At 39.7% G+C, this 26,957-nt stretch overlaps 1 protein-coding gene across 2 annotated transcripts in view; it reads left to right on the forward strand.

Moving 5' to 3' along the window:
* The window catches only part of gorab (golgin, rab6-interacting), a 60,170-nt gene extending 35,655 nt beyond the window's left edge, over nt 1-24,515 (forward strand). The window contains exons 1-5 of one of the 2 annotated variants that reach the window (XM_069938235.1): nt 4,044-4,152; nt 9,195-9,531; nt 10,291-10,392; nt 11,200-11,340; nt 23,057-24,515. In XM_069938235.1, coding sequence (XP_069794336.1) covers nt 4,074-4,152; nt 9,195-9,531; nt 10,291-10,392; nt 11,200-11,340; nt 23,057-23,360 — 963 coding nt within the window. In that variant the 5' untranslated portion in view covers nt 4,044-4,073 and the 3' untranslated portion in view covers nt 23,361-24,515. Of the gene's footprint in view, nt 1-4,043; nt 4,153-9,194; nt 9,532-10,290; nt 10,393-11,199; nt 11,341-23,056 lie in introns of those variants that run through there. The other variant, XM_069938236.1, reaches the window with a different exon arrangement.
* The last annotated feature ends 2,442 nt before the right edge of the window (nt 24,516-26,957 follow it).

Raw genomic sequence — 26,957 nt, forward strand, 5'->3', positions numbered from 1 at the left:
AAAATCTAAAATATTTTGAGCATTTGGATAGGAAAAAGAACTCAAAGGTATTGGTGCCTTTCCAGAGACAGAAAGGTGGTTGCTTATGAAGGGCATGGCTGAGGTTCTAAATGTAATCTTTAATAAAGAAGATGCTACTGGACTTTCAGTAAAGAAAAATGTAGATGAGATCTTTGGCAGGCTAAAAATTAATTGAGGATGTACAAGAAGAGCTAACTACACCTCGTTGAGCTGAAATGTCTTGACCTGTTGAGGAAAGTGAAGAAATCCTGTGTACAGGATATGGCCATAATTTTTAAAACAATTTTAGATTTAGGGATGGTGTCCAAGGACTGGAAAAAGGTACAAGGTTAATTAGAGTAACTAAATGAGCCAACTTTAGCCTTAGAAGGAGGGAAAGTGCTGTAAACCATAGGGACAAAATTGCCATTCATTTGGGCAAGTGTGGAAGGATTAACAAATTTGTGCTAGTTTTCTCTGAAGACCACCAATATCTAATTAATTTGGTTTGTTTCTTTTTTAATGTGACAACAAATTCAGTGAGGAAATGTAGCTGGAGGTATGATAAAGTGTCTGTTGATTGAAGTCCATGTTATAAAGGTTGCTACAGCAACATGGATAGAAGATTGGCTAAAACAGTACAAAGCCGTAGTAGTATGTAGGGATCACTCTCTCTGCGACTTCCTCGTCCACTTGTCCCTTCCCGCAATCTCCCACATGCTATTTGGCCTGTGACAGCAAAAAGTGCTTTGACTGTTCCAACAGCAAGGACCTCCCAGTTCAATTACATACCCTATTACCATACTATTGTGTCTGAACATGACATCAAACTGCCAGGTTAAAGTCGCTCTTAAATTGAAGGAATAATACCTTGTATTCTGTCTTGGCAGACTCAAACCAGATTGCTTCAATATAGGCCTCCAATTTCTTTTAACTGCACTCCCTTGTTCTCTCACTTTGCCTTCTTCCTCTAACCCCCTTCCTCCCAGCCCCTTCCTTTGTCTTATCAGAGAGCTCTCTTTCTGCCCTCTGCTTCCTGTCCATCACCTCTCAGCTCCTTTCTCCTCTTCCCCCTCAACTGCGAACCTGTGCTCTTCTACAACTGTCTTTTGTTTTCTATGGATGCTGTATGGTCTGCTGAGTTTCCCCAGAAGTTTTGTGTACTGAAACAAATGTGAGTTTTTTTGTATTGATTAGAGAAAGGTATTCTGTGGAATTTCACAGGGTTGATGCCAGATCTGCTGCTTTCTGAGAGACTGCTGGAATCTTGAGCAATAAACATTCTGCATCAGTAGAACAAAAAAAATTGTCAATGTTTTGAGCCAGAACCCTTCTAGCCTGAAATATCAACAATTTTGTTTTTCCGTTTGTGCTGCCTGATTCGCTAAGTTCCCCCATCAGGTTGTATGTTGATTTTCTGAGACTTTTGAAGAGATCATATAACTTCCATGAGAAAACTTAGACATGTAGAACTTAGAGGAATGACTTGTCCCTTTTGTGGAGAAGCTCGTAACCTGGTATATCATTAAATTCTGTCTCACAGAGCACTGAATCATTATAGTGCCCTTTGTATTCTGTTCACAGGATTGTAACTCCCTATATTTTTTTTAAATTTTAGTCATACAGCACAGTAACAGGCCCTTTTGGCCCATGCTGCCCAATTGATGTACAACCTCCAGTACATTTTGAATGGTGGGAGGAAACCGGAACACCCGCAGGAAACTCGTGCAGACGTAGGGAAAACATACAAATTTCTTACCAACAGTGCTGGATTTGAACCCCAGCCAACACTAATACGGTGTTGCACAAACCATGCCACCGCATATTGTAAAATAGATCAGCCATTCTCAACAGGAACAATATGGCCCCTGTGTGGGCCATTGCACATTTAAAGGGGAGTTACAGGTTGAAATCCATAATGAGGGGGGGGTCCAAGGGTATACAGAAGGGCATGGAAACTGAACAAATGCCTTTTGGAGAAGGATAGGACTTTGCTGTGAGGCTTTGGTGTACAGTTGCCAAGCAATGTGAGATTTTTTTCAAGGTTGGAGACATTTAGAGATAAATGCAGAAAGTTAACTGTTTTCAGAGCGTTCATTTGACATGATTGTGTTTGACTGACATGGAACTAGTTTTGGCAATGGATTGCCTTCCACGTACTTTTCCTCTTTTCTCTTATCACCTTCCATTCCAGGAAATAAGTGTGCAGAATGAAACAATTTGCTCCATATTTCTCACATTCGCAGGCACCCTCATTTTGCTTTGAGTTTTTGTGAGGGGTAGTGAATGAGTCTCCTTCTGCCAGCTTTTATTGAAGTTATGTATTGTTCAATATTTTACATAAAAAGGTTAGCTCAAAAGTCGACTTAAATTTTAAGAAGTGCCTTCATTTTGTAAGAGTTAATTTTTGTTACTTTTAGATATAATTTTACCCATGAGTTCCTCAGCAGAAAAACTGTTGTCACTATTTGGTGGAATACTTATCTATGGTTTCATTACATCTCTGCAAAACTCTTCTCTGCCCATATGTATGATTTGTTTGAATAAATTTTCAAATAAAAACATGAGGCCAAGCAAGTTGATATAACATTTAGAGACCGTACATAAAGAGAAGAAAGATAATCCTTTGGATTACTTGAAAACACTGAGATAATTTTGAGAGAAGGCCAACACTCAAACAGATGATCACTGAAATGTCACAGAAATGAGAAAAGGGTCTTCTTGCATCATACAAGATAAGTGAATTGAATGGTAAAAGTGGAAATGCTCATAATGCTGCTGAGTCGCTTATTTTGGCTTCAGTTTTCATAATATCTGCCATCATGAACTTAAATGTCAAAGAAACTATTCAGGCAATTCTTTTGAATAACTCCACTGATTCTGCTGCGATCAGGACTGGGGATAGAGTCGTGCGCTGTCTGTAGGGAGTTTGTACTAATGGCGAGATTCGACTTTTACAGTGCCAGTGATCAGGACTGGGGTTTGAGTCCAACACTGTAAGAAGTTTGTTCTAATGTCCCGATCATTACGCTGTAAAGGCCTTGCACTAACCGCGCCACACCACAGTATTATTTCCTGTTTAAAACTTTGTTCCACCTTTTGATATGTTTACATAGTGAGTTCCCTTTGGGGTCAATTTCTGTTTCTTGGCAATGTCGCTGGATTAAAGAGGTACAACCTCTACCTTCAGTATTTGTTGTTCATTGCATGATTCATAGGGAGCACTTAGTGGCTAAAAGCCGAGGAGGGTGTTTAAATGCTTCACGTTCAATTGCATTAAGATTGTGAACTTTATAAAATCATGTCCCCTTTAAGACCATCTATTCCTGTGCTGTGTAAAGAAAATGACCAATATTTCCAGATGCTGCTGTATACCAAGGAGATATGGCTGTCCAAAGGAAATTGTCTTTGTCATTTTGTTACACTCTGGAACATTATTGTACTCTGGTTTCCAACTACCCTTCAAAACGTTCCAGGTTGTAGGCCAAAAGAGCTTCTTACCATGCTGAATATCAAAAGAAAAAAAATGATTTTTTCATTGTCTTTTCCTGAACGTAGTTGAATGTGGATTCAGCAAGTTAGTTTTCTTGGCAACATCCAGACCCAGACTAGATATCACAAGAGGTGACCTTCAACTATTATTATCCAGTTTGGAGCTTGACATCAAAAAACCTGCTTAGGAACATCAAGCTTGAGGATCTCACTAAATTTTTAATTTTATAATTTTTTTTTAGATTTCTTTTTATTAAGTTTTCACATCCTTAAGTTTACAGAATCACAAGCCACAGTTGTTACGCTCAGAGTAAAAGCCTTGTTTTCTTTTCACCTTGCGTAACATAAATTTTTTAATGTCATCAGTAAGTGAGAAACTAATTAATCTCAACTTCTTCACATGGAAGGGGGCCCATAAACTTTGAGCAGGGTCCAAAGGGACCCATTGCAAAAAAAAAAGTTGAGAATGGCTGAAATAGATGACTAGTACAGCAATGCACAGTCCAATCTGGTGCTAAACCTTGACTTCTACTATGTTTTGTAAGGAAGTACCCAAGCTCAGTATGGAGGCGTGCTGCTAAATGTCATGCAAACTTCTTCAACCAGCGTGGCCACTCAGTGCTGAGTGGTGGCATGTGGAACAGCACCCTGGACAGTGTGGTGAGTGCAGGCCAATAATAAGGATATACTCTGTAGCCCTTTTCACACTGGCTAATCAGTAAATTGGTCATTCACTGAACCTGTTAAAGAAGCCTTTTTTGCCATTCACATGGACCACTGTTAACTGGTTCTCTGCGTCCTTTCACACTCATCACAAGGCATCTCCGGGAATAGGACAGTCTATCCTCCAGCAGGTGACATCTGAGTGATGCATTGATCACTGGCGGACGTGCACTAAATCCTGATCAATATATTATGATCTTGTATTTAAACAAAATTAGTCATGCCTAACTATAACATAATTAAGCAATTTGTACAGCACAGTATGAGCCCTTCAGCCCATGTTGTTGTGCTGACCTAGATAAACCTTTGTAAATTTCTAAAGGACAGTGGGGAAAGTCACAGCGGGAGAGAAAACGATGGTGGACTGAATGCACAGAGAAAGGATTGTATGCATGGATCACTCGTGGAGGGGTTTCTCTGCCACATCGAATTGTGGGAGGAAAGGTCCACCATCGCTCTTTCTCCTGCTGCGACTTGCGCACTGACCTTTAGAAATTTATAAAGGTTTATATAGGTTGGCAAAGTTTATACCTTTTTAATCTTTTGTTTCCTTCACATTCCTGCACTCAAGCAAAAATGTCACCAACGCGTCACTAATTTGTCCCTGAATAGTCCATGTTCCATTCATGCGGGGCTAATAGGCATGCAAGCATCAGCTGACCCCAGGGATGAGACAACCTACCTAGGATGTCCATCCCTGGTGTGATTTGACGCCTGCATGCCAATTAAGGAGCTTTCACACTGGTCCCTTAATTATTAGGACAAGGTGCCAGTGTGAAAAGGGCTTGTGATTACAGTTGACTCTGATCCTACATTCTCTCTCGTCACTTCTGGTGAATGTGATACCACTGACTCTAGCCCTTTTTCCACTCGCATCCCAGTTAATTGGCTGTGCAGTGTCCTGGGCTAGGAAGCCATTTTTGCTGTTTCCACTGGGCTACCAGTAACCAGGATACTGACTGCTTTTCCACTGAACACAACACATCCCTGGGGATTGGAGAGCCTACCTGCGAATGGAATGGATGGAAGTTGCTTTTTTTCATTGATTTAGTCAGCACGCTGACGTCAGATGATACTGGGAATATGAATAGGGGTAGAGGCTGTCAATCTCAGTGTGATTTGATGCTGGCATGCTGATTGTTTTCCCTTTTCCACTGGACCTTTAACCGGTTGATTTTCCCCATTAATTCCTTGGATAAGGTGCCAGTGGAAAAAGGGCTTTTGCGTCTCTCATTAGTTAAACAGTATTCATCAGCCTGGAGATTCCCTATGGTGATATAAGAAAGAGGAACACAAGTAAGCTATCTGGGCCATTAAGCCTATTGCGCCATTTCAATAAGCTTCTGGCTAATCTATCCATGGAATCTGCTTCACTTGTATTATTACCTTTTATTACTCTGCCTTTAGTACATTTAATGAGGCAGCCTCTACTACTTCAATAGGAAGAAATTGCACAGATTCTCTGGGAGAAGCTGTTCTTCCTCATCAGTCTTAAATCTAGACCCCCGAATCTTGAGGCTATGACCTCTAGATCTCAAATCACCTGCTAGTGCAAACAACTTCCCTGTTTCTACTTTGTATCTATTCCTTTCAGAATTTTATATTTGATCTCCTCATCATCCTGCTACCCTCCAGTGATTCAATACCACTTAATTTGTTCATTTCTGAAATCAATGTGGTGAATTTCCTCTGCACTGGCTAGTGTCCTCTATCCATGTTAATATATTACACCCAACTCCATGCATCCTTCCCTTGTGCAGGTCTTTTTTGTGGCACTTTATGGCACACCTGTAAATTCAAGAAGACCACATTAACCTGTTCCTCTCTATTCATTAAACTTGCTATATCCTCAAAGAATTCCAATAAATTCATTAAATGTGTCCTGCCAAGCTACATCTGCCTGATGAAAGAAATTCTATCCAAAAGTCTTTTTTCATCGATGATGGCTGCAAGTACATTCTCCAACTCTGATGTTAAGATAACAGGTCTATTTTAATGTTTTTCAAATTAATTTGAAAATGTGATGTAGCTTGATAACAGGCCTTTCTGGTGATATCAGCACTTACACACTGCATCACGTAGGTGATGAAAATTGAAAGATACCTGCCTCCAGAAACCGCAGGTAGCTTCGGCACGTCGTGACAGCGGCACAATGCGGGATGAATGGCCAACTTCGTTTCCCATATCCCTCACACAGCTGGAACTGCTCTGGGAAATCCAACTGCATGAAAGGTGATGGTTTACAAGAACGTGACGCAGCATGTAAGCGCTGATATCACGAGGCTTCCCCTGCTCGGCCATTTGCCTCTTCACATTGCAGGGAGAGGGTGGTCCGGGAAAATTTCCCAGGGCCGTGGACCTGTTTAAAATTCCCAGGCTGAGTTTTTCACACCGCAAGTTCACAGGAGGGTTCCCAGGAAAATTTCCTGAGAATTTTCATTTTACACTGTGGTGTGAAAAGGCCTAATGATAAGAGAAGGGGAAAAGGTGAGCCACTGGCACCTTGAAACCAGTTACTCTAGGCAGATGGGGCTCGTTAACCACAGATGGTAACTCATCCAGGAGAGAGATATCTCCAATTACAAACCTCTGCTGCCTTGTGGTTATACTTGCTCATGCGAAAAGCTTTGGGAGTAAACTCCAAGGAAAAATCTGGAGTCAGAGTCCTGAAGAGCTGACTGCTGTACTTGGCACCAGTTTGACAACTTCTGCCATGCTGCTAGCACCAAACTGTATAGACCTTTGTCATTCCTTTGGACCCGTCATTAGCATGGAGAGGGGGGTTCCTTCTGCAACGTACGGATCTCCATATCAACTCTGCCCTGGCTTGCACCTTGGAGTGGCCACTCCACACTGAGGCACAGTACCCATGGTTGACCACGACCAATAGAGTCCAACAAAGAAAAAGATTTATATAGGTCAGCATAATACCATGGTCTGAAGGGCTGTTATTAATTCCTCCATATTTATGTCTAAGGGACATGTTTTCTGTTTTAAATATTTATTTTAAAACTTTTTCTATCTGCTTTTGTATTATGTGCTAGTTTGCTTTCCTAATCTATCCTTCTTTATTTCTTTAGTGTATTTTTGTTGTTAAGTTTTTCCCAATATTTTACTTTCCCACTTTTGGGTATTTTGTATGCATCATCTTTTCATTTGTTGCCTTCCCTTGTTTCTTATCCACAGCTGGCTGGCTATATCCTCGTTGTCCTTATTTTTAAACTGGAATGTACTTTTGTTGAATAATATAAACATCTCATCCTTAATTAAGAGTATAATATCTCTGGATACTTCATTTCCAGTAATCTCCACATTGCAACTATGTTTCTGTAATGGTCACAAATGCCAGATTTGTGCTGAAACCTAACAAACACCATGGTGAGCACTGTGTATAGAGAAATTCCCACCCAAGCCTCACCCTGTCCACACAACTACTTGCTTTGAGAGTACCAGTGGTGGGCAAGGCTTTGTGCTATGCATCCAGCACTGCAATATTCAGTATTTAAACAATGAACCCCTTTTGGTGCTGATTCCTTTACTGCTTTGATTTATGAGGACACAATCTGAGCTCTCTGCAAAGTACCAGTAGCCCCTTTTACACTTGCATCCCACTAAATCGGCCGATCGTGTCCCAGGATAGGAATAGCATTTTTGTTGTTCACACTTGACCAGTCTTAACTGGGACACTGCATGTGTTCACACTTGCAAGGAGCCATCCCCGGGGTTAGGACTGTTCTACCTTCTACTGGTGATGTCATGACACATCGAGCGATGGTGGACCTTCCCTAAATCATGATCAATGTATTATGATCTTATATTTGAACAAAATTAATCATGCCTAATTAAAACATAATTAAGCTTTATGTACAGCACAGTATGAGCCCTTCAGCCCCTGTTGTTGATGTGCTGACCTATATAAACCTTAATAAGGGACCGTGGGAAAGTGCTAGCAATAAATAGCAATAGCGGACAATTTTTAAGCAGGGTGGGAAAGTTAGTAGCGCTATCACACACAATTTATAAATACCACGGGGGGGGAGCGATGGCGGACCTGCCCTCCTAGAATGATGTGTGGCAGAGAAAGGACTGTATGCATGGATATATGCACGGAGCACTCATGGAGGGGTTTCTCTGCCACATAGCATTCTGTGAATTCAGGTCTGCCATCGCTTTTTCCCATCGTCTTTATAAATTGTGCGCTATAGCGCTTCCAACTTTCCCACGCTGTTTAAAAATTGTCTACTATTGATATTTATTTTTCTCTCTTTCTCCACCCAACCCCCCCACCACTTCAACTTTCCCACAGCAAGGTTTATACCTTCATTTTAATCTTTTCTTCCTTCATGTTCCTACACTCACACAAAAAAATTGGGTTATTTCTAAACCAAAATGCAATTGCCCATTCTACACTAGCCTGATTGCAACACCGGCATCTGCAGATGCCGGGGATTGTAATAGGGGTCAAGGCAGTCTATCCCCAATATGAGATGACATCATCTCACACTGGCATTGAGAACATTTTCATTTCACACCAGACCCGATTTAGGCCAATTTGGCTGTTCATTCCTGGGACCACTTGCAAGTGTGAAAGGGGGTAATGTCGAGTGAATTTGGAATGTAACCAATGTACATTTCAAAAAGACAATTCAACTCTGTGGTGACGATGCATATTAATATGTTAATAGCGTGTTTATTGTGAATTTGGGATATGTCTTAAATAGATTCTTTTTGTCCAATCAGGAATATGTTTTCCTTGTTTGTTTTTCACACTGACACTATTTTGTCCATGATGTTTCCAACTTTTTTTAATATTATGACCAAATTGTGTAATATATGCTTAACATCCAGAATTAAATATTTTGAATGGTAATGAGTTACTGTTGTATTTGAGTTATATCAACAGGCATGTAATATCTCATCTACTTTTGGTCATACACAAGGGAGGGAATCAACTTTTTTAAATATTTAATTTTTCCTAGATCCTGTTGTCTTGGAAAAGCCAGAAAAATGTGGACGAGCACAGCCAACAAACAAAAGTCGTCAGCAACTCCAAAGGGAAAGAGCATTGAACCAGCTTTGTCGCAAAACAAATGGGCACAGTGAAGTTCATTTTATCTTTCCAGAACAGCAACTGTCCAAAATAAAGACAAATCCTCCACAAGCCACAGAGCTGCCAAAACCTGAGTCAGGACCAAAGCCAACTGTACAAGGAGCTAACAAACAATTAAATACAACTGACATAACCTGTCAGAAAGAAACAGCCAACGCATCGTGTGCCTTCCAGGATTCAACAGAACAGATCAAGGGGGTGGAATTGTTAGTAAGTCTAGAAATACTATTAGAAATGTTTCTTAATTATTCGTGTCTCCTTGTTAATAATATAATGGTGAGATTCAATACAGCTCGATTAGAGAAGTATCAAACACATTAGATTGAATATTCTGTTTCCATTCTAATGTAGATACAGCAGTAGGCTTTCAGCCTCAAGTCTTTTCAACCATTCAGTTAGATCACTGCTGATCATTAAACAACTTTGAACAATCCATACAGTCAGTTTTGAAATTGTGAATTAATCTTGCCTGAAGTAGGCCGATTCTGCCACTCTGTAAAGGAATCATTTCTGGGTTTTTTTTGTGTCTTCAGCCCCCTAGATCTAATATTAAAGCTATTTCCCTACCCTCCCTCCTTCTGGGATTCTGCCAGAGCAGCTATCTACCCAAGCATAATTACACATAAATATTTCATTTAGATTTTCTCAAAATCTATGAAGTGCTGGCAAAAATATACCTAATGTATGCAAAGTTTTCGGAATAATTTGAATATTTTTGTTGGAAAGTGATAGAAACTACCACTGACAAGTTTGTCATCAGAACAAAAATGCTGGTACTAAAAGATAACATTCATCAAGAAATAAAAGGACAGGCAGCTATACCTTCAGTGTACTTGAAGCTTAATTGCTTTTTTTTAACGTTATATGCAGCATGTTTGATTTTGTTACTTGTTCGAACAACTGGTTGTGTCATGTTATTTTAAAGGCACTCAACTTCAATTTGTTTCAATATTATTTCTCTGCAGGCGTGAAAGATCACGGCTAGAACAGTTGCAGCTCGAGCAACGATTAATGGAAGAGAAGAATAAACGCAAGAAAGCACTATTGTCAAAGGCCATTGCAGAAAGGTGTGGAACATTGTCAACAGAATAAATTAATTTCCCTGAGGCTCGTTAATTTTTGAACTGCACACCTGCAGAACCAATGTTCAATGGTGTTTCAAATACAGAGTTTGAGCTATTTTTAAAATTGGATTTTGAAATTCATTGTCACATTTTTCCTTGGATAACATTTAAGTGCTGCAGTTTGAAAGCTCAGGTTTAGAAAAGAAAAATATTTGGGCCACTATCAGTAACCAACATATTTGCAAGGATAAGCTGCACTTTTGTCATTCAAATGCAAGAAACTACAAATGCTGGAATACGGAGTATAAATCAAACAGCTGAAGAAACTCAGCTGCACAGAAAACAAACTGCCTGAGGTACTCAGCAGGTTGGGCACCATCCATTGAGGGCAATGGACATATGACATTTCAGGATGAAACCCTACTTAAGGACTCCACTTGAAGCAGGGATTCAACTTGAAATATTGATCTCCACGGGTACTGTCTGACCTGCTGACTTCCTCAAGCAGTTTGTTTTACTTGTCCATTTCAAATAACCATGCAATTGCTAAAGTGAAAAATGCTATGAGAATGCATTTTGCTCATGTAAGCTTACAGATCTGCCTATACCAAGTGGAGTGAAAAATGCAAACCAATGTATATTTATTTTTTATCTCATTTAAATTAATATAATTTTGCGTAGCTGTTAATTTTCTTTTATTATGATTTAAACATTGAGTTAAATTTAAATGGGGTCTTTTACAAGGATATTATGACATATTATTAGAGACTATATACCATGTACATTCCTGACCAGTTGTACTCCTTCTAGGTCTAAGCGAACTATGGCCGAAACTGTGAAATTGAAGCATATCCAAAAGGAGCTTCAGAGTTTGGATGACTTACTATCAAATGGCGTTAATGTCCTCAGGAATCGGATTGAACAGTCCAGCTGGGAATATTATCAGGCTAAGTAAGAATATGTATACACATTTTTAAGGGACAAGCTGCTGCTAGTCTGATCATCCAATTAGTCTTACTGGCCATTTTTCAAGAAATTATAGGAGGTGTCATTGTATCAATAAAGTCAGTTGCACAGCGTGGAATAGGTCCTTTAGCCCAGATCAAGTTATCATTCTGGGCTAGTCCCATTTGCCTGAATTTGGTTGATGTCTTTCTAAACCCTTCTTAGCAATATATTATGCAAATATCTTTTGAACATTGAACTACCTGCTGTAGTTTCCTCTAGCAGCTTGTTCCAGATATAGACCACCCTCTGTATAAAAGGTTACCCTTTGACCCTCTTAAATCTATCGCCATTTAAACTTATATCTTTTTGTCCTAAAATAGTTGACATTTCTTCTACATAAATTCTGAATGCAAGTTTGCTTTCAACTAATATCAGTTAACTGTAACTCCACAGAACAATCTGCATTTTTATTTTATTTTGCAAGATATAAAAGGACTGAGCAGTTTTCAACCATTGCTGAATCTTGACCCAAATTGTTTGGGTCCATCAGTCAATCTAAAGATGGCCAAAAGTAATTTTTCATCCTTCAGTAATTATGTGTTTAAATGGATTGCTTTCTTGGGTGGACTTCGGCTGTGGGGTGGCACAGATATAATAGCAACATTTATCTTAATACTATTTTGTATGTGCTTCTACCACTATTCCTGGAAGCTCATTCCAGGCACCTACCACTCTCTGTGAAAGATAATTGCCCCACACATCTCCCTTAAACTTCCTCCTCTAACCTAAAAATCATGTCCTCAAGTGTAATGCTTTTGTCTGGGGAAAGGATTCCAACCAGCCACCCTATCAATACCTTTTATGATTTTATAAACCTCTATCACAGGGGTGGCCGACCTTTTACATTCCATGCATCAATTTTTTAGGCACGAGTTCAGATGTGCCTTACAACTCTTATACCTCCATTCAATTATTGTAAAAATATTTTAATAAAGACATATTTAGCATTCTTACATGATGTATTGATTTAATAAACAAAAGATAAACATTTCTTACCTCACTAAAATCATTAAAAATAATTGCTAAGTTTTAGATTTATTCTCAGTAAAATCTATTTCTAGCTGTAAGCTACTTGAATTCCAGTTATAGATATTTTTTCTAGACATTTTTTGCATGAGTAGGCTTATTTATTATTATCACTGGGGTGCATTGCCTCTCTTCTAATCATCCAATGTGCCACTTTTGGTGCATGCGCCATAGGTTGGCCATCCCTGCTCGATCAGGTATCCCCTCAGCCTCCTATGCACCAGAGAAAACAACCCAAGTTAATGCAGTCTCTCACCATAACTCATCCCTTCTAAACCAGGTAACATCCTGGTAAAACTCTTGTGTGGTTTTTCCAAAGCCTCCACATCTTTCCTGTAATCGGGCAATCAGAATTGCACAGTATTCCAAATTCAGCCTGAAAAAAATTTCATATAACTTCTTAATACACACAAGTGCTGGAGAAACTTGTGTATTAAACTACAAAATCACAGCATCAATCTGCAGATTTTCATATAGCTGTACATTTTATATTTCAATGCCTCGACCAAAGCATGCTGCTTCATCAACCATCTTTGTCACTTTTCAAAAAGCCAAATCATATTGCTAAGACATGACCTGCCCCTCATATCTTTGAATTTTACCCATATTTTCTGTTTTACTTCACTACTTTCACTCAGGTCAGAAAGAAAAACCGTTCATGTTTTGGGCTAACCAGAAGTGGGAATAAAGTTTTTAGAGATGAGGTGGTGAGGCAGGAGGGAAGGGAACAAAAAGGAAAATTTGTGACAGAATAGAACACAGATAATGATAAAAGAGATGGCAGTACACAACTGGACAAAGAAAGGGGATTAAAGTATATAACAGGTGCAGAAAGATTAAAATGTGAGAAACCTTTAAAGCATACAGAAAATGTAGGGTTGCATAAAGAAATTGTTTTGGAGGTTTAGATCTGGAGCTCAGGTTACAAATAGATTGAACAGGGGCCTGTGTGGTTGCAGAGGCTGCTGGAATGCTGGAGGAGAATCTGCAAACATTTAATGTCTTTGAAGGGACTCCCTTCAGCTACTCTTTCTCTCTTAAATACTCTCAGAACTTTCAGAAGTCTTACACATGCAAAAGGAAATTTCATGTTATACACTTTCTATATATTACATGACAATAAAGGAATGTTGAATCTATTGCTTTCAGTGTGAACCCATTATTAGGAACCTTATCAAACACCTTACTTAAAAATCTATATACACAACTTGTCACCTCCTTGAAAAACTCAATTAGGTTCATGAACCTCCTTGAGCACATCACCTACCACACAAAAAGCCATGCTGACTATCCATAACTTTCTCCAAATGCTCGTAAATACTGTCCTTGAGAATCCTCTCCAATAAGTTTCCCCACCACTGACAAAACTCACTCATTGATAATTCCTAGGATTCTCCCTAATACCTTTCTTGAACAACAGAACTTTTGCCATCGTCCATTCCTCAGCTATCACACTTGTGGTTAGTGAGGACACAAAGATCATTGTCAATGCCCCCAGCAATCTCTTCTCTCGCTTCCCATAGTTACCTGGGGTACATCCTGCCAGCCCTGGGAGTTTATTTTGCTCTTAAATACTTACAAAATGCTTTGGAGTTTTACTTAACCTTGTCTGCCAATAATATTCTGTGCTCCTTGAATTGGCTGGCCCACAGCAGGTATTCTGACTGGAGGATGGAGATTAGTGATCTGTTCTGGGACCCCCTGCTTTTTGTGGTTTGGATGAGATAGTTGAGAGGTAGGTTAGCAAGTTTACAGATTACACAAAGGTTGGAAGTGTGGATAGTATAGAAGATAGTGTAGGTTACAACAGGACATAGTCCAGATGCAGAGAAGTTGCAGATGGAGTTCAATCTGGAAAAGTGTGAAGTGATGTACTTCAGAAGATCAACTTGAAGGCAGAGTACAAGGGTTAATGACAGAATTTTCAGTAGTGTGGAGAAACAGGATTCTTGGGGTCAAAGTTATTGTGCAAGTTGATCAGGTAGTTAAGATGTACAGTACCCTGGCCTTCAGTCATTGAAGGGTTGGGTTCAAGAGCCACAAAGTAATGTTACAGCTCTATAAAACTCTGGTTAGACCACACTGTATTGTAATCAGTTCTGGTAGCCTCATTATAGGAAAGATGTGGGATCTTTAGAGAGGATGTAGAGAGATTTACCAGGATGCTGCCTGGATTAGAGATCATGCATGTCTTACAAGGAAAGGCTGAGTGAGCTGGGGATTTCCTCTTTGAAGTAACTAAAGATGAGAGGTGAACTGTATAAGAATGATGGGCATAGAATGAACAGCCACCACCTTTTTCCCAGGGTGGCAATGACCAATACCAGAGGAAATATCTGAGGTGAGTGGAGGAAATTTTGGAAGAGATGTCATAGGTAGGTTTTTGCAGAGTAGTGGGTATCTAGAATCTATTGCCACGGATAGTGGTTGAGGCTGATACAATTGGAATACAGTATTTAAAAGACTCTTGGGCATATGGGTATAAGAAAAATAGGGGTAGGGTGGGGGTTATGGACTAAGGGAAGGAAGTGTTAGATTGGTCATGGAGTTGTTTCATATAGATCAGCACACCTCGGCTGAAGGGCCTGCACTGCTCTTTCTAAAATGGTAACCAGGGAAAGACACGGTTAACTAGGGCATTGGGTAACAAAATGGCAAATGCATGGAACCAGAGGATATAGGTGAGGTCTCAAATGAATATTTATCATCTTCATTCACTGAAGAGCACATTGAGAAAGGAGAATTCATGGAGAGGGTTGATGAAATTCTAGAATATTTCCATTAAAAAGGAAAAGATATTAGATACCTTGCAGGGTTTACTGACAGATAAATCCACAGGGCCCAATGTGATGCATCTCTAACTGTGATAGAAGGGAAGGAAAAATATTGCTGGGGCCCTGAGAGGCTTTTAAATCTTCAGGCTGCAGGTAAGGAGTTATGGTACCCTTATTGAAGAAGAGTACCGATGGTAAGCCAGATAATCAAAGACCTTTGAGTCTAATCTTTTGAAGTAAAGTCATTGAGTGGGGGGGAAAGTCTATGTGATTTTTTTTTTATTAAGGGTTTTGTTTGGCAGCACAATGCTATTATTATGGCACCAGCAGCCTGGGTCCTAATCTGCTGCTGTCTGTCAGGAATTTGTGCGTACTCCCTGTCTCCCTGGGTGTTTCAGTTTCCTCCCAACCTCCAAAAAAACACATGGTATTGGTAGATTAATAGGGTAGCGTAGGTTTCATGGTCAGGGAGGGTTCCAATGGGCTACACTGTTAAAATTAAATTAACAAGGATACTTTTTTTTCTATAACCTTTCAGTCCATATCACCTCTGCCAACCAAGTTGTCAACCTTAGCTAGTCTTATTTGCATGGATTTGGACAATATTCTTTTAACCTAATGGTTTTCAAACTGTTTCTTTCCATTCATACCACTTTAAGTAATCCCTATGCCATAGGTGCTCTGTGATTAGTAAGGGATTACTTAAAGTGGTATGTGAGTGGAAAGAAACAGTTTGAAAACCACTGTTTTAATCGTACCTAATTGACTCGTTATGTGCACAGTTTCATAACCCTGAAGAAAATGGGTCAATGACAATTTTTCTCAAGCAAAATCTTTCAGTAACAATTGGGTCTAGAGCATGGTTCTCAACTTTCTCTCCCCCCCACTCACATACCACTTTAAGTAATCCTTACTAATCATAGAGAACCTATGGCGTAGGGATTACTTAAGATGGTATATGAGTGGAAAGAAAAAGTTTGAAAACCACTATTTAACCTTTCTAAATGTCTTTTAAACATTGCAGTTGTATTAGCCTCCACTGCTTCAATATACATACTACCCCCCCCCCCCCAGAAAAAGATGACCTTCATATCCCTTTAAATCTATCCCTTCACATTTATTTTATCCCTTTAATGTTAGATTCCCTACCCTGGGAGAAAAAAACTATGACTGTTTACTTTATTCATTACCCCTAATGATTTTGTGTACCTCCATGAGGTCAAGCCTCTGCTATCTAAGCCCCAGAGAGTAATATTCCAGCCTTTCCTTGCAATTAAGCACTCCAGCAAATCCTTATGAATATTTTCAGCACCCTTTCCAGTTTAATGACCTGCTTCCAATAATTAGGGAAGCAGAATTGCACATAATTCTCCAAATGTGGGCTTACCAATATCTTCTACAGTTGTAATATGATGCCCAAACTCTTGTACTTGTTTGCCTGCACCAGGAAAGGCACTGTGAAAAACACATTTTTCACCAGCTAGTCTATGTGTGTCGCCTCATTCATGGGGCCCTATACCTGTACCCCTAGGTCTCTTTATTCCACAATACTGTCCAGGGCCCTACCATTTTACTGTCTCCAGCACTGGTGTAGTGAGAAAATATTCTTTCATCTTGCCAGTGTTCTTTTATGATTGGCCCCAGCTATCAAGGCTATGAAACTGACAATATTATTTAAAACACCAGCTGAGCCCCCCCAACACTGACTATCTTATCTTTATTTCCATGTCTTCCCTTCCTAGTATTGTGCACACCATTATCCTAGGGTGGGGCTCTCTTCTCTCAGAAGACAAAGGGATCATCAGCCAATTTATACCTTTTTAGTTTTGTACTTTACATCATCCATTAGCAGTTCATGATCTCAAACGTCCTCTGTTAGCAACTTGCTGCTTCTCTCTAAGGCTGATAGGAATAGCAGAAGTGCCATGGATGGGCTGAACTGATGTTGCCTGCTCGGATATTTTTTTGTAATTTAAAAATTTTGGTTTTATTTCAAATTTCCAGAAATGGCCTCATTTAAAGGCTGAGTATTAACTTTAGAAGCGATTTCAGATTTTTATCATTTTTTAAATTTTGTATATGGTCCAATACATCACTGCTCATTTTCCATAATTCCATAACCTCCACAGTAAATGCAGATGACAATTATTCATTTAAAATTGCTCCCATCTCCTGTGGTGCCACACATTGATGACCCTGTTTGTCCTTAAAGGATCCTATTCTCCCTTTTGTTACTTTTTTTCCAAAAATAGACTTCATTCACAATAAATTATTTCCAAAAATGAAAAACTGTTCAAAGTCTGTTCACACCCATAGTTATACATTCCCATCAATGTACATTATTACCTTTGTTCTCTAAATACACTATTGCCACCCCCTTGCCACTTTGTCATTTCTCCCCCACCCCTGTGCTTTGAGGGACTTCCCCTTGGTCTCTCTAGTTGCTCTTTTGCTCTTGTTATACATGTAGAATTGTTTAGGATTTTCCTTTACCTTGTCTGCCAGAGATTTCATGTCCTCTTTTTGTCATCCCGATTTCCCTCTTAATTATGAACAAAAGTGGCTAAAAGAAAATTAGACAAAACTATTTAGATGGTTGCGGAGTGCTGAAATGAAAGATGGCCATTCCTCAAGCTTGTGATTAGCTTTATTGGTAAGTGCAGGAGACTGAGGATACAAATCTCTGAGTAGGAATTAAAAATATTAAAGTGGCAGGCAAAAGAGTGCTTGGTCAATTTGCAAGTTGAATGGAAGAGTTCTGCAAAATGGTTGCCAGTCTTGTTTCTAACCTCGTCAGTGTTCATATTTGCAAGAAATAGCTCAATGTGTGAAAATGAAAGAAATGTGCAAAAATCAATACTTCATCTCAAATGTATTTGTGTCTTTTTGCAATGAAATTGTAAGTTAAAAGGATTGCCATTTAGTCATCTTGTGTTATACAAGTCTATGGAAGAGTGATCCAAAGTATCCTGGAAAGAACATGATAAAGGGGAGGTGAGTAGAAGTACTTGATAGTGTCAGAACCTACGGGAAGATCATTTGTTGAATATGGAAGCTAATGACTATAAGCATAGGCGTATCTAGGGTATGGCAGCCATGGCACATGCCCTGGGCGTCACATAAAAGGGGGACACCACTATCCTCGCCTCACCTGCCCAATATCTTTGCTCTCCGTTTTAACCCGCTCTGCTGAGTTTCTCCAACATTGTTTCATGGTGAATGCTGACTTTAGATTTTTACTCCAGGTTTTTCTTGCCTGTTGATTTGCTAAGCAGCCCGAGTCCATCATTACCCAGGGGCGGAACTACCCAGGGCTCCCACAGTAATTGGTGCTGGAGATGGCTCGGGGTGTTGCAGCCCGGCGTGCTGCTAGTTATGGAGGGGCCAAGGGCCATCGCGTGTGTGTCACACCATAGAGCTCGGCCTTAGTTCCAGTGTTGGTCTCATCGCAACTGCCCCTTGCTCTCTGCCTGAGACCTGATTCATGATTGCCAAGCTCGGCCTGTGTGTATGTGTCATGGCAGCCACTGGCTTTGCCGCCTCCCCTCTCATCAACAAAGGCTCAGCACCTTAATGGCACCGTGTGAATGCAAGCAGACCGCCCGTGGTGCTGAGTGAGTGGAGGGGAGTTGTCACTTCTTCCGCTGTCTACACTCGCATTTCCAGTGTTTCTGAGTGTGAGCGTCAGCGGCTGATTTTCATGGGAGCCACCTGTTGTTATAAAAAGGCTTTTCATATCAGCAAGTAGTAATCTCTACTTGCGCTAAACAATTTTTAAATATATTTTCACATGGTTAAGAATCGCATGCCCAGGCACGGGTCATCTTGTGAGTGAATAGATTGTTAAAATGCAGTCCTAATCAAACTGTTTACATTGGAGACAAGAACATAGAATTGAAAAGACAAGAAAATGTTGTATTTCAGAATTTAAAAGATTCTGTCCGCAATTTTTTATTTTTGAATTGAAATAGTCGCATATCCCTGGGCACGGGTAAACTAAGCAATGGCTATATTTGTCACACTTAATCCCCCATGCAGCTGGAACCGCTCTGCCAGTGCCATGGAAACGCAGAGTAGTTCCAGCTGCATGGGGGATTATGGGTAAGGAAGCCGGCCATTTACCCTGTGGAAGATGCAGCTTCCAACCAGGAACAACAGGTAATAAACACAAGGCTTGGGCCATTTCAACGCAGGCTAGAGCCTGGAGCATTCCACACCTTGGCGATTGGTAATAATAAAACTTATCATGGTGTGGTGTGGTTCGCAATCAAGTCTTCTGTGACTTGGGGGGGTGGGGGTGGGGAGCCTTACCCTTACTAAAGCTCAACTAGGGGCCCGGGTGGGAGTTAATCCACTGGTTCACTTCTAATAAATTACAAGGCAATGTGTGAAATTTACAAGGATATGTCAGGCGGCATGGTTAGAGTAGCGGTTAGTGCCAGACCAATTGTGCATGAAAATTGCCCAACTGTCAACTTTATTTGCGCTTTTTTAATGGGGGGGCAATTTCAATGCTTGCCATAGGTGCTATTTTACCTGGATATGCCACTGACTGTAAGATAAGAGTCAGCTCAATCCTTGGTTCTGGTTTGGAAGAAGAGTAAATAGGCATAGTTGAGGGTATGGTGAAGGTTGCAAACATGACGATTTAGAAACAAGGGAATAAAGAGAATGAGACAGGAGAAGCTGGAATTTTTTATTTGACCTTGCTGGGTAGCTTGAAGAAATATTGTGGGAATTATCATTATCATGAAGTTAATGGCCTTGTTTTAGATATTGAGAGCTAGCCTATCTCCTGAAATTGAGGTAGCGTGGTTGAGCATACTCAGATGAGGCAATGTAATAGTGAAAGCAGTGTGGAAATTGGCAGTGAATTTGAGAAATTTTCTGTTTGGATGAGTAGGAAGTTGTATCCATTCAGTGATCATTGTACCAGTGAAGAAGTAAGAATGAGGACACTTGGAACTGAAAATGTACTGCGTATACCATAAGAAATTAGGCAGTACTTGGTCCAAAAAGATGTTCATAGCAAAACTTTTTATTTGAAGGAAGTAAATGGTCAAAAATGTTTAATGTCAGAGCAAGTTCAGCCAATTAAAGGAAGGTGGTGGATGAGGGGTACAAACTAGGTCTCTTCATGAGGAGGAAATGATGGGCTCTATCAGTCCTGGTGGAGGATGGAAACGTAACGGGGTTGATCGTGCATGATTAAAATTAGATTGTGTGGGTCAGGATAATGGAAGTAAAAAGCCAGAAATGCCATGGATGTAGGTGAAGATGGTAGATTGAACAGATGTTACCTGGCCTGATTTTTTTGTTGTTTAAAAACAGTTTGGTTTTATTTCAGATTTCCAGAAATTAGAGTAATTGCTTTTGTACTGGAATAAATCCATGAAAAGAAATTAACTTGGGTTCATTTGAAAGTTGAGTAGTGACTTTAGAAGCCATTTTAAGCTGAAACCATTTTACAAAAATAAAGCAGATTTGAAGAAATCTTTCCAGAACTAAAGGCCCTAAATGAAACCTAGTTATTAGTGAATCTTGAATTTCAAAGAAACTTATAATAACATTTATTTATTTATTTGTAAAAGCATAATGCTGGAGAAACTCAGCAGATCAGTATCCTTTATATTAGCAAAGGTAAAAAATACATAAGCGACATTTCAGGCTTGAGCCCTTTATCAAGGCTATCATACTTTGATAAAGGGCTCAAGCCTAAAACATCGATTATGTATTTTTTTACCTTTGCTAAATAAAGGACACTGATCTGCTGAGTTTCTCCAGCATTATGCTTTTACTTCAACCACGCTGTTAACGGATTTTCTTGTTTTACTTTATTTATTTATTATAATAATATTGAGCATATGCAGCCCACTACCACAAGATCTAGCAGGGACTAACAGCAAGGAAGGAAAACTACAATTCTCACATGAGGAGGAAAAGAATAGCAGGATATCCTGATACGATGATATAGGATATAAATGGACATAAAGAACAGCTACACTATAAACTTGATAAAACTTGTGTCTGGCCTGTCCACAATTTTTATTAATTTTTTTATAAAATAAAACCTTGTCCCTGTTACCAGAACAATAATGCAAATATTGCATTTATGTAGTCGATAGTGATGGGGTTGAAGGCCTTTATCAGGATGAGGACTTCCATGCCAACTCATCAGAGATGTCCTCCTCCTTCAACCATGTTGCTTTCCTTCTAGTACCTTCAACTCAATCCTCACTGCATATCTTCCATTACCCACACATCTGCCCTGACCCCTTCCACCCTCACACGGAATGAGGACAGGATTCCTCTTGTCCTCACCTACCACCCACCAGCCTCCTCATCCAACACATCCTCCTCCATCATTTCCGCCACCAACTACGTGATCCCACCACTAGACATATATTCCCCTCTCTGCCTTCCACAGGGACCACTCCCTCAATTACTCCCTTGTCCACTCTTCCCTACCCACCAATTGTCCCCTTGGGACCTACCCCTGTGATCGCAGGAGATGCTTCACTTGCGCCCACACCTCCTCCCTCAGCACCATTTAGGGCCCCAAACAGTCCTTCGAAGTGAAGCAACATTTCACGTAAATCTGCAGGGATCATCTTCTGCATCTGGAGCTCCCACTGCGGTCTCTTCTACATCGGAGACACTGGACACAGACTGGAAGATTGCTTTGTTGAGCACTTCAGCTCTGTCCACTGTAACAGCATGGATCTCCCAGTGGCCATCCATTTCACTTCTCCATCCCATTCTGTTGCCAACATGGTCTTGTGTACTGCCAGACTGAGACTACCCATAAATTGGAGGAACAACACCTTATCTACTGGGTACCCTCTGATAATGACCTCTCTGGCATTTGTTTAAACCCCCCCTCCCCCGCCCACCCCCTGCTTCTCCTGTTATCTCTCGATTCCCTGTCTCCTTTCACACAGACATGATAAATTCTACCTAGTCCCGTATCACATCCGTTAACACCTTTTGTTGGTCTGGATTCCTCCCCCATTGTTTGAATTCTGAGACTTTCTGATATATCCTGCTTCTGGCTTTTCTGATTTTTCCTTGAAGAAGGGCTCAGGCTCGAAACGTTGTCAATATATCTTTGTCTCCTCTAGATGCTGAATAGACTAGCTGAGTTCCTCTAACATCTTGGTGCTTCTACTACAATCACAGCGTCTGCAGCCTATCGGGTTTTACTCCCAACAGGAGACTGTCCTTGTGTTTGTGGCATTGTCATGTTTTCAAACAAGTAGGTTTTGTTCATTTAGAAAGGATTTTCAAGAGAACTAGACAGCACGGAAACAATATTTGGCTCAACTTGGTCCCATTGGTTAGTGGCGGAGAGGATCAGTGGAGTCTCCCTACCGGGACCATTGCCTGAAGAGAGCACACAAAATCAGTGACCCGGTGCGGACTCGAAAGACCAACATGGCCTGTTTCCGCTCCGTAAATGGTTATATGGTTATATATCACAAATACTGCTCTATTATAGATGGCTGTGGCAAACGATTCTAAGCTAATGGTGTGTTTTAATAATTGTATCATTGGAAAATGCAGAAGAATTCTTCTGAAAGATGGACATTATTACTCCAGAATACAACACAATGAGGGCAGGGATTGATATGAAAATGCTGATTTACGAGAGACTTATCGTTGCCTTGTGGTGAGCTACAAGTTTGTTCCCTGCCAAGTAGGTTGGTTTTGCTCTAACCTGCATTGGAAGATCATTTGAGGCTTCTTGAAAAATACATATTCACATTGCAACTATTTGAATGCCTTCAGATGATATTTTCATGTTATGTCTGAAGAGAGAAGTGGATTATGCTCATTTTGTGTCCTTTCCTACCCTTTAGGAAGAGGTATGATAAAGCAGAAGTGGAATATGTTGCAGCTAAGATGGATCTATACAAGAAAATTGAACTAAAGGAGCAACTGACTGAGCATTTGTGTACCATAATCCAACAGAATGAATTGCGCAAAGCTAAGAAGCTGGAGGAGTTGATGCAGAAATTGGAAATGGAGACAGATGAGGAGCAGCTAGAATTAGAGATTGAAGTGGAAAAGATGTTGCAGGGGCAAGAACTAGCTAAGGTAGCTGATCAGACTAATGTAGACGGTGAAGAATCACCAGAGCAAACTACTCCAGAGGGGACGTGAAACATTCTGAAGAGGAAGCAGGAAGCACGGCTACATCTGACACAGGCATGAAAAGTCCAAAGGGTTGAAGAAACAAACAATTTGAATCCTGAGAACATTATAACTCTTGTATTTGGGTTTATGGCAACACATGGTGTTCTAGGAAAATTGCTCTTTTCTACAATTTTGTCAGTTTATTCAGAATTGAAACTCAAATAATTTCTTTTAAAATTTGGCCAAATAATCCTTTTGATTGTTATATATTTTATTAATAGTTCACTCTTTGAACAAACTTTGGATTGGAGTGAAAAATTAATTATCAGTGATATTACAGGCCAAAAGGCTGACATGGTAACTTGAGGCACTTTACAAGTTTTCCTGCGCTTCACAATTAGTTGATCACACTCCCTTGCCATAAACCATGATGGGTGCAATATAGTTTTGCCTTGTGATTGTTTATCATGTGTAACCATCCAATTTTGAGGCCCTCCCAATTTGATGCGAGTTATCTGTTACCAATTTAAGAGCATGCCTGAATATTTTCTCTATTTTAAAAATTATTTGTAGAATTTATAAATGATTAACATCACATTGTAATTATTAATGAATTGCGGTAATTACTAACGCTGTCAGTATTTTCAAATTGTAAATTGTTTAGAAGCTTTATTAGCAGTGGTGAATTGTTATGGAATTCACATTAATATACTAAAACTTGATCTTTACTGTTGCCGTCTTTTTTTGTATGAAGGTTTAACCAAATCAGAAGGGAGGAAGGGTCAACTTGGTCTTTGAAAATTTAACCATTCTGCAGAGTTTAGAATTTAAAATTCCATCATTGAATTTCACTAATATGAAAAAAATAATTGTCCCCGAAGTGTATTCAAAACCTTCTCATTTGGTCACTGATATTACATTATTGCCCATAATCCTCAGTACATGATATGACAGATTGCTTGTTCCTCTCCCCTCCTAATTAATTCCTTGTTCGCAAGTAAATGACAAAGTTAGATTGATGGTTGGAGAATGAACACATGATGCATTGCATTTACAGTATACATGTTCTTGGAATCTATTTTTCTATATTACTCTTGCTACAAAATTGACCAGCAATTACAAATTAATTGTTCTGTAATTCTTGTAATCCAAAATGCATATTGTACTCTGCTTCCAAAATATAATTTTTAATTTTGGTTCTGCAAAAAGTATTTTGCAGATTTACTTGGTTTAGCATTTACTTGCCTTCAAATATTGTATACGCTTGGCATTGTTAGAGTTCAGACTAAAAATTTAAATATGGTTTCATCAGATGTGGACATGTAAGTATGCTTTTCAGTTTGGATATGAAGCCTGAGTCCAGTTGACACCTTGTCCTGAACAACCCTTTTCTAGGGTGGCACAGTTAGCAGAATGGTTAATGCAAAATGCATTAACAGCAACAGCCACCTGGGTTTGAATCTGGCACTATCTGTAAGAAGTTTGTACGTTCTCCCCATGTCTGCGTGGGTATCCTCTGGATGCTCTGGTGTCCTCCCACCCTTCAAAATGTACAAGGGTTGTAGGTTCATTGAGGTTTGGATGGCATATCCAATTTTTTTTTTAAATCTTCAAGAACTCATTAAATTCAGTACAGATTGTTTCCTCCCACATGCCAAAAACGTGCACATTTGTAAGTTTAATAGGACAATTTCCAGTGCCCCTGGATGGTAGAATCTGGAAGCAGTTGATGGGAATGAGGGAAGAATGGCTTTAAAGGAAAATTCCTTTGTGTGGTGGCATTGGTTATCTTTTCAGTCCATCAAATTTCAAGGAAATTCAGATTGTAGATAATATCACTAACAGTTCTTTCTCCTTTCGGGCGGCACATTTGGCGTAGCGTTTAGCACAATGCAGTTACAGCACCAGTGATCAGGTCTAGGGTTCAAATCCCACGCTGTCTAAGGAATTTGTACGTTCTCCCAGTGACTGCATCGGCTCTAGATTCCTCCCACCGTTCAAAACGTACTAGGGGTGCAGATTAATCGGATGTAATTGGGTGGTATGAGCTCATGGGCCGAAAGGGCCTGTTACCATGCTGCATATGTAATTTTTTTTTAATAAATTTAAAATTTACTATGAGTCACTTCCTTCAAATCCAATGTCATGAACTTGTCAAAATAAAGCAGTTGATTCCTCCACCCTTGCAAACCACTCTCCCATCTTCAACATCCACAAAATTGATGAATTTGTTGCAATATTCCAAATTTGTCTGTTTTGCCCCAACCTCCATAATTAACCCCTCAATTAGCATACTGCCTATATCTCAAAACATAACCATTCTCACAATTATTAATGGCATTCTTTGACCTTATCAGAAGTAATTATTTTCATGGTCCATCTGCAACATTTTAACACATTGCCTCCATGGTCATCCAGCTGAGTGTGATCATCTTTTTCTCTATAGCTTGAGTAAGAATGGTATATTCAACAGCTATTTCCCAGACATGTATTAATTCTGATGTCCCTGAAAGATCCATTCTTGGATCCTTGATTTCTTAATCCCATCTTGCTGTACTTCTGAAAATATCAAAAGACAGTACTTGTGGTGCAATTTTATTCCTCTTGTGTCTCTCAGCCTTGTTACTGTTAAATTGTTAAGTGTTCAACTTGATGAGATGAAATTTCATTTGAAAAATGGGCAAGAAAGCTAATATTGTTAACCCCTTTCACTAATACCAAACAATGCCTTACATAATATTTGGGACAAAGACACTGTTTCCCTTTATTTGCCTTTGTGCTCCACAGTTTTAAATTTATAATCAAATAATTCACACATGATTAAAGTGTACATTCCAGATTTTATTCAAGGATATTTGTATTCATTTTGGTTTGACTGTGTAGAAATTACAGCATTTTTTATACATAGTCACCTCATTTCAAGGCACCATAATATTCAGGACATTAAAGTAGTTATGTTTAGTACTTTTTTTGCATTTCCCTTGCATGCAATGACTGCTTGAAGTCTGTGATTCAAAGACATCACAAGGTTTTGAGTAACTTCACTGGTGATGCTCTGTCAAGCCTCTACTGCAACCATGTCCCCGTGCATTTTCTCTTCAGCATTCGGAAGGCATGCTCGATTGGATTTGGGTCAAGTGACTGACTTGGCCATTCAAGAATTTTCCAGTTTTTACTTTGGGAAAACTCTTTTGTTGCTTTACCAGTCGTTTGGGATCATTGTCTTGCTGTTGGATAAAGTGCTGTTCAATGAGTTTGGAGGCATTTACTCAAACTTGAGCAGATAAGGTATTTCTATACACCTCAGAATTCATTTTGTTACTTCCTTCATCAGTTAAGTAATCAATGAAGATAAGTGCACCAGAGGCTGTGGTAGCCATACATGCCCAGGCCATAACACCCCCACCACCATGTTTCAGAGATGAGGTGGTATGTTTTGGATCTTAGGCAGTTCCTTTACACTTCCACTCTTTGCTCTTGCCATCACTCTAATGCAGGTTAATTTTGGTTTCATCTGTCCTTTAGCTTTTTTCTGGAATTCTGCAGGCTCTTTTAAATAGTCCTTGGCAAACTAATCTGACCATCTTGCAGTGTAAACTCTGTATTTCTTTCCTGAAGTCTTCT

The sequence above is a fragment of the Narcine bancroftii genome, chromosome 5, assembly GCF_036971445.1.
Source record: "Narcine bancroftii isolate sNarBan1 chromosome 5, sNarBan1.hap1, whole genome shotgun sequence".
Lineage (NCBI taxonomy): Eukaryota > Metazoa > Chordata > Chondrichthyes > Torpediniformes > Narcinidae > Narcine > Narcine bancroftii.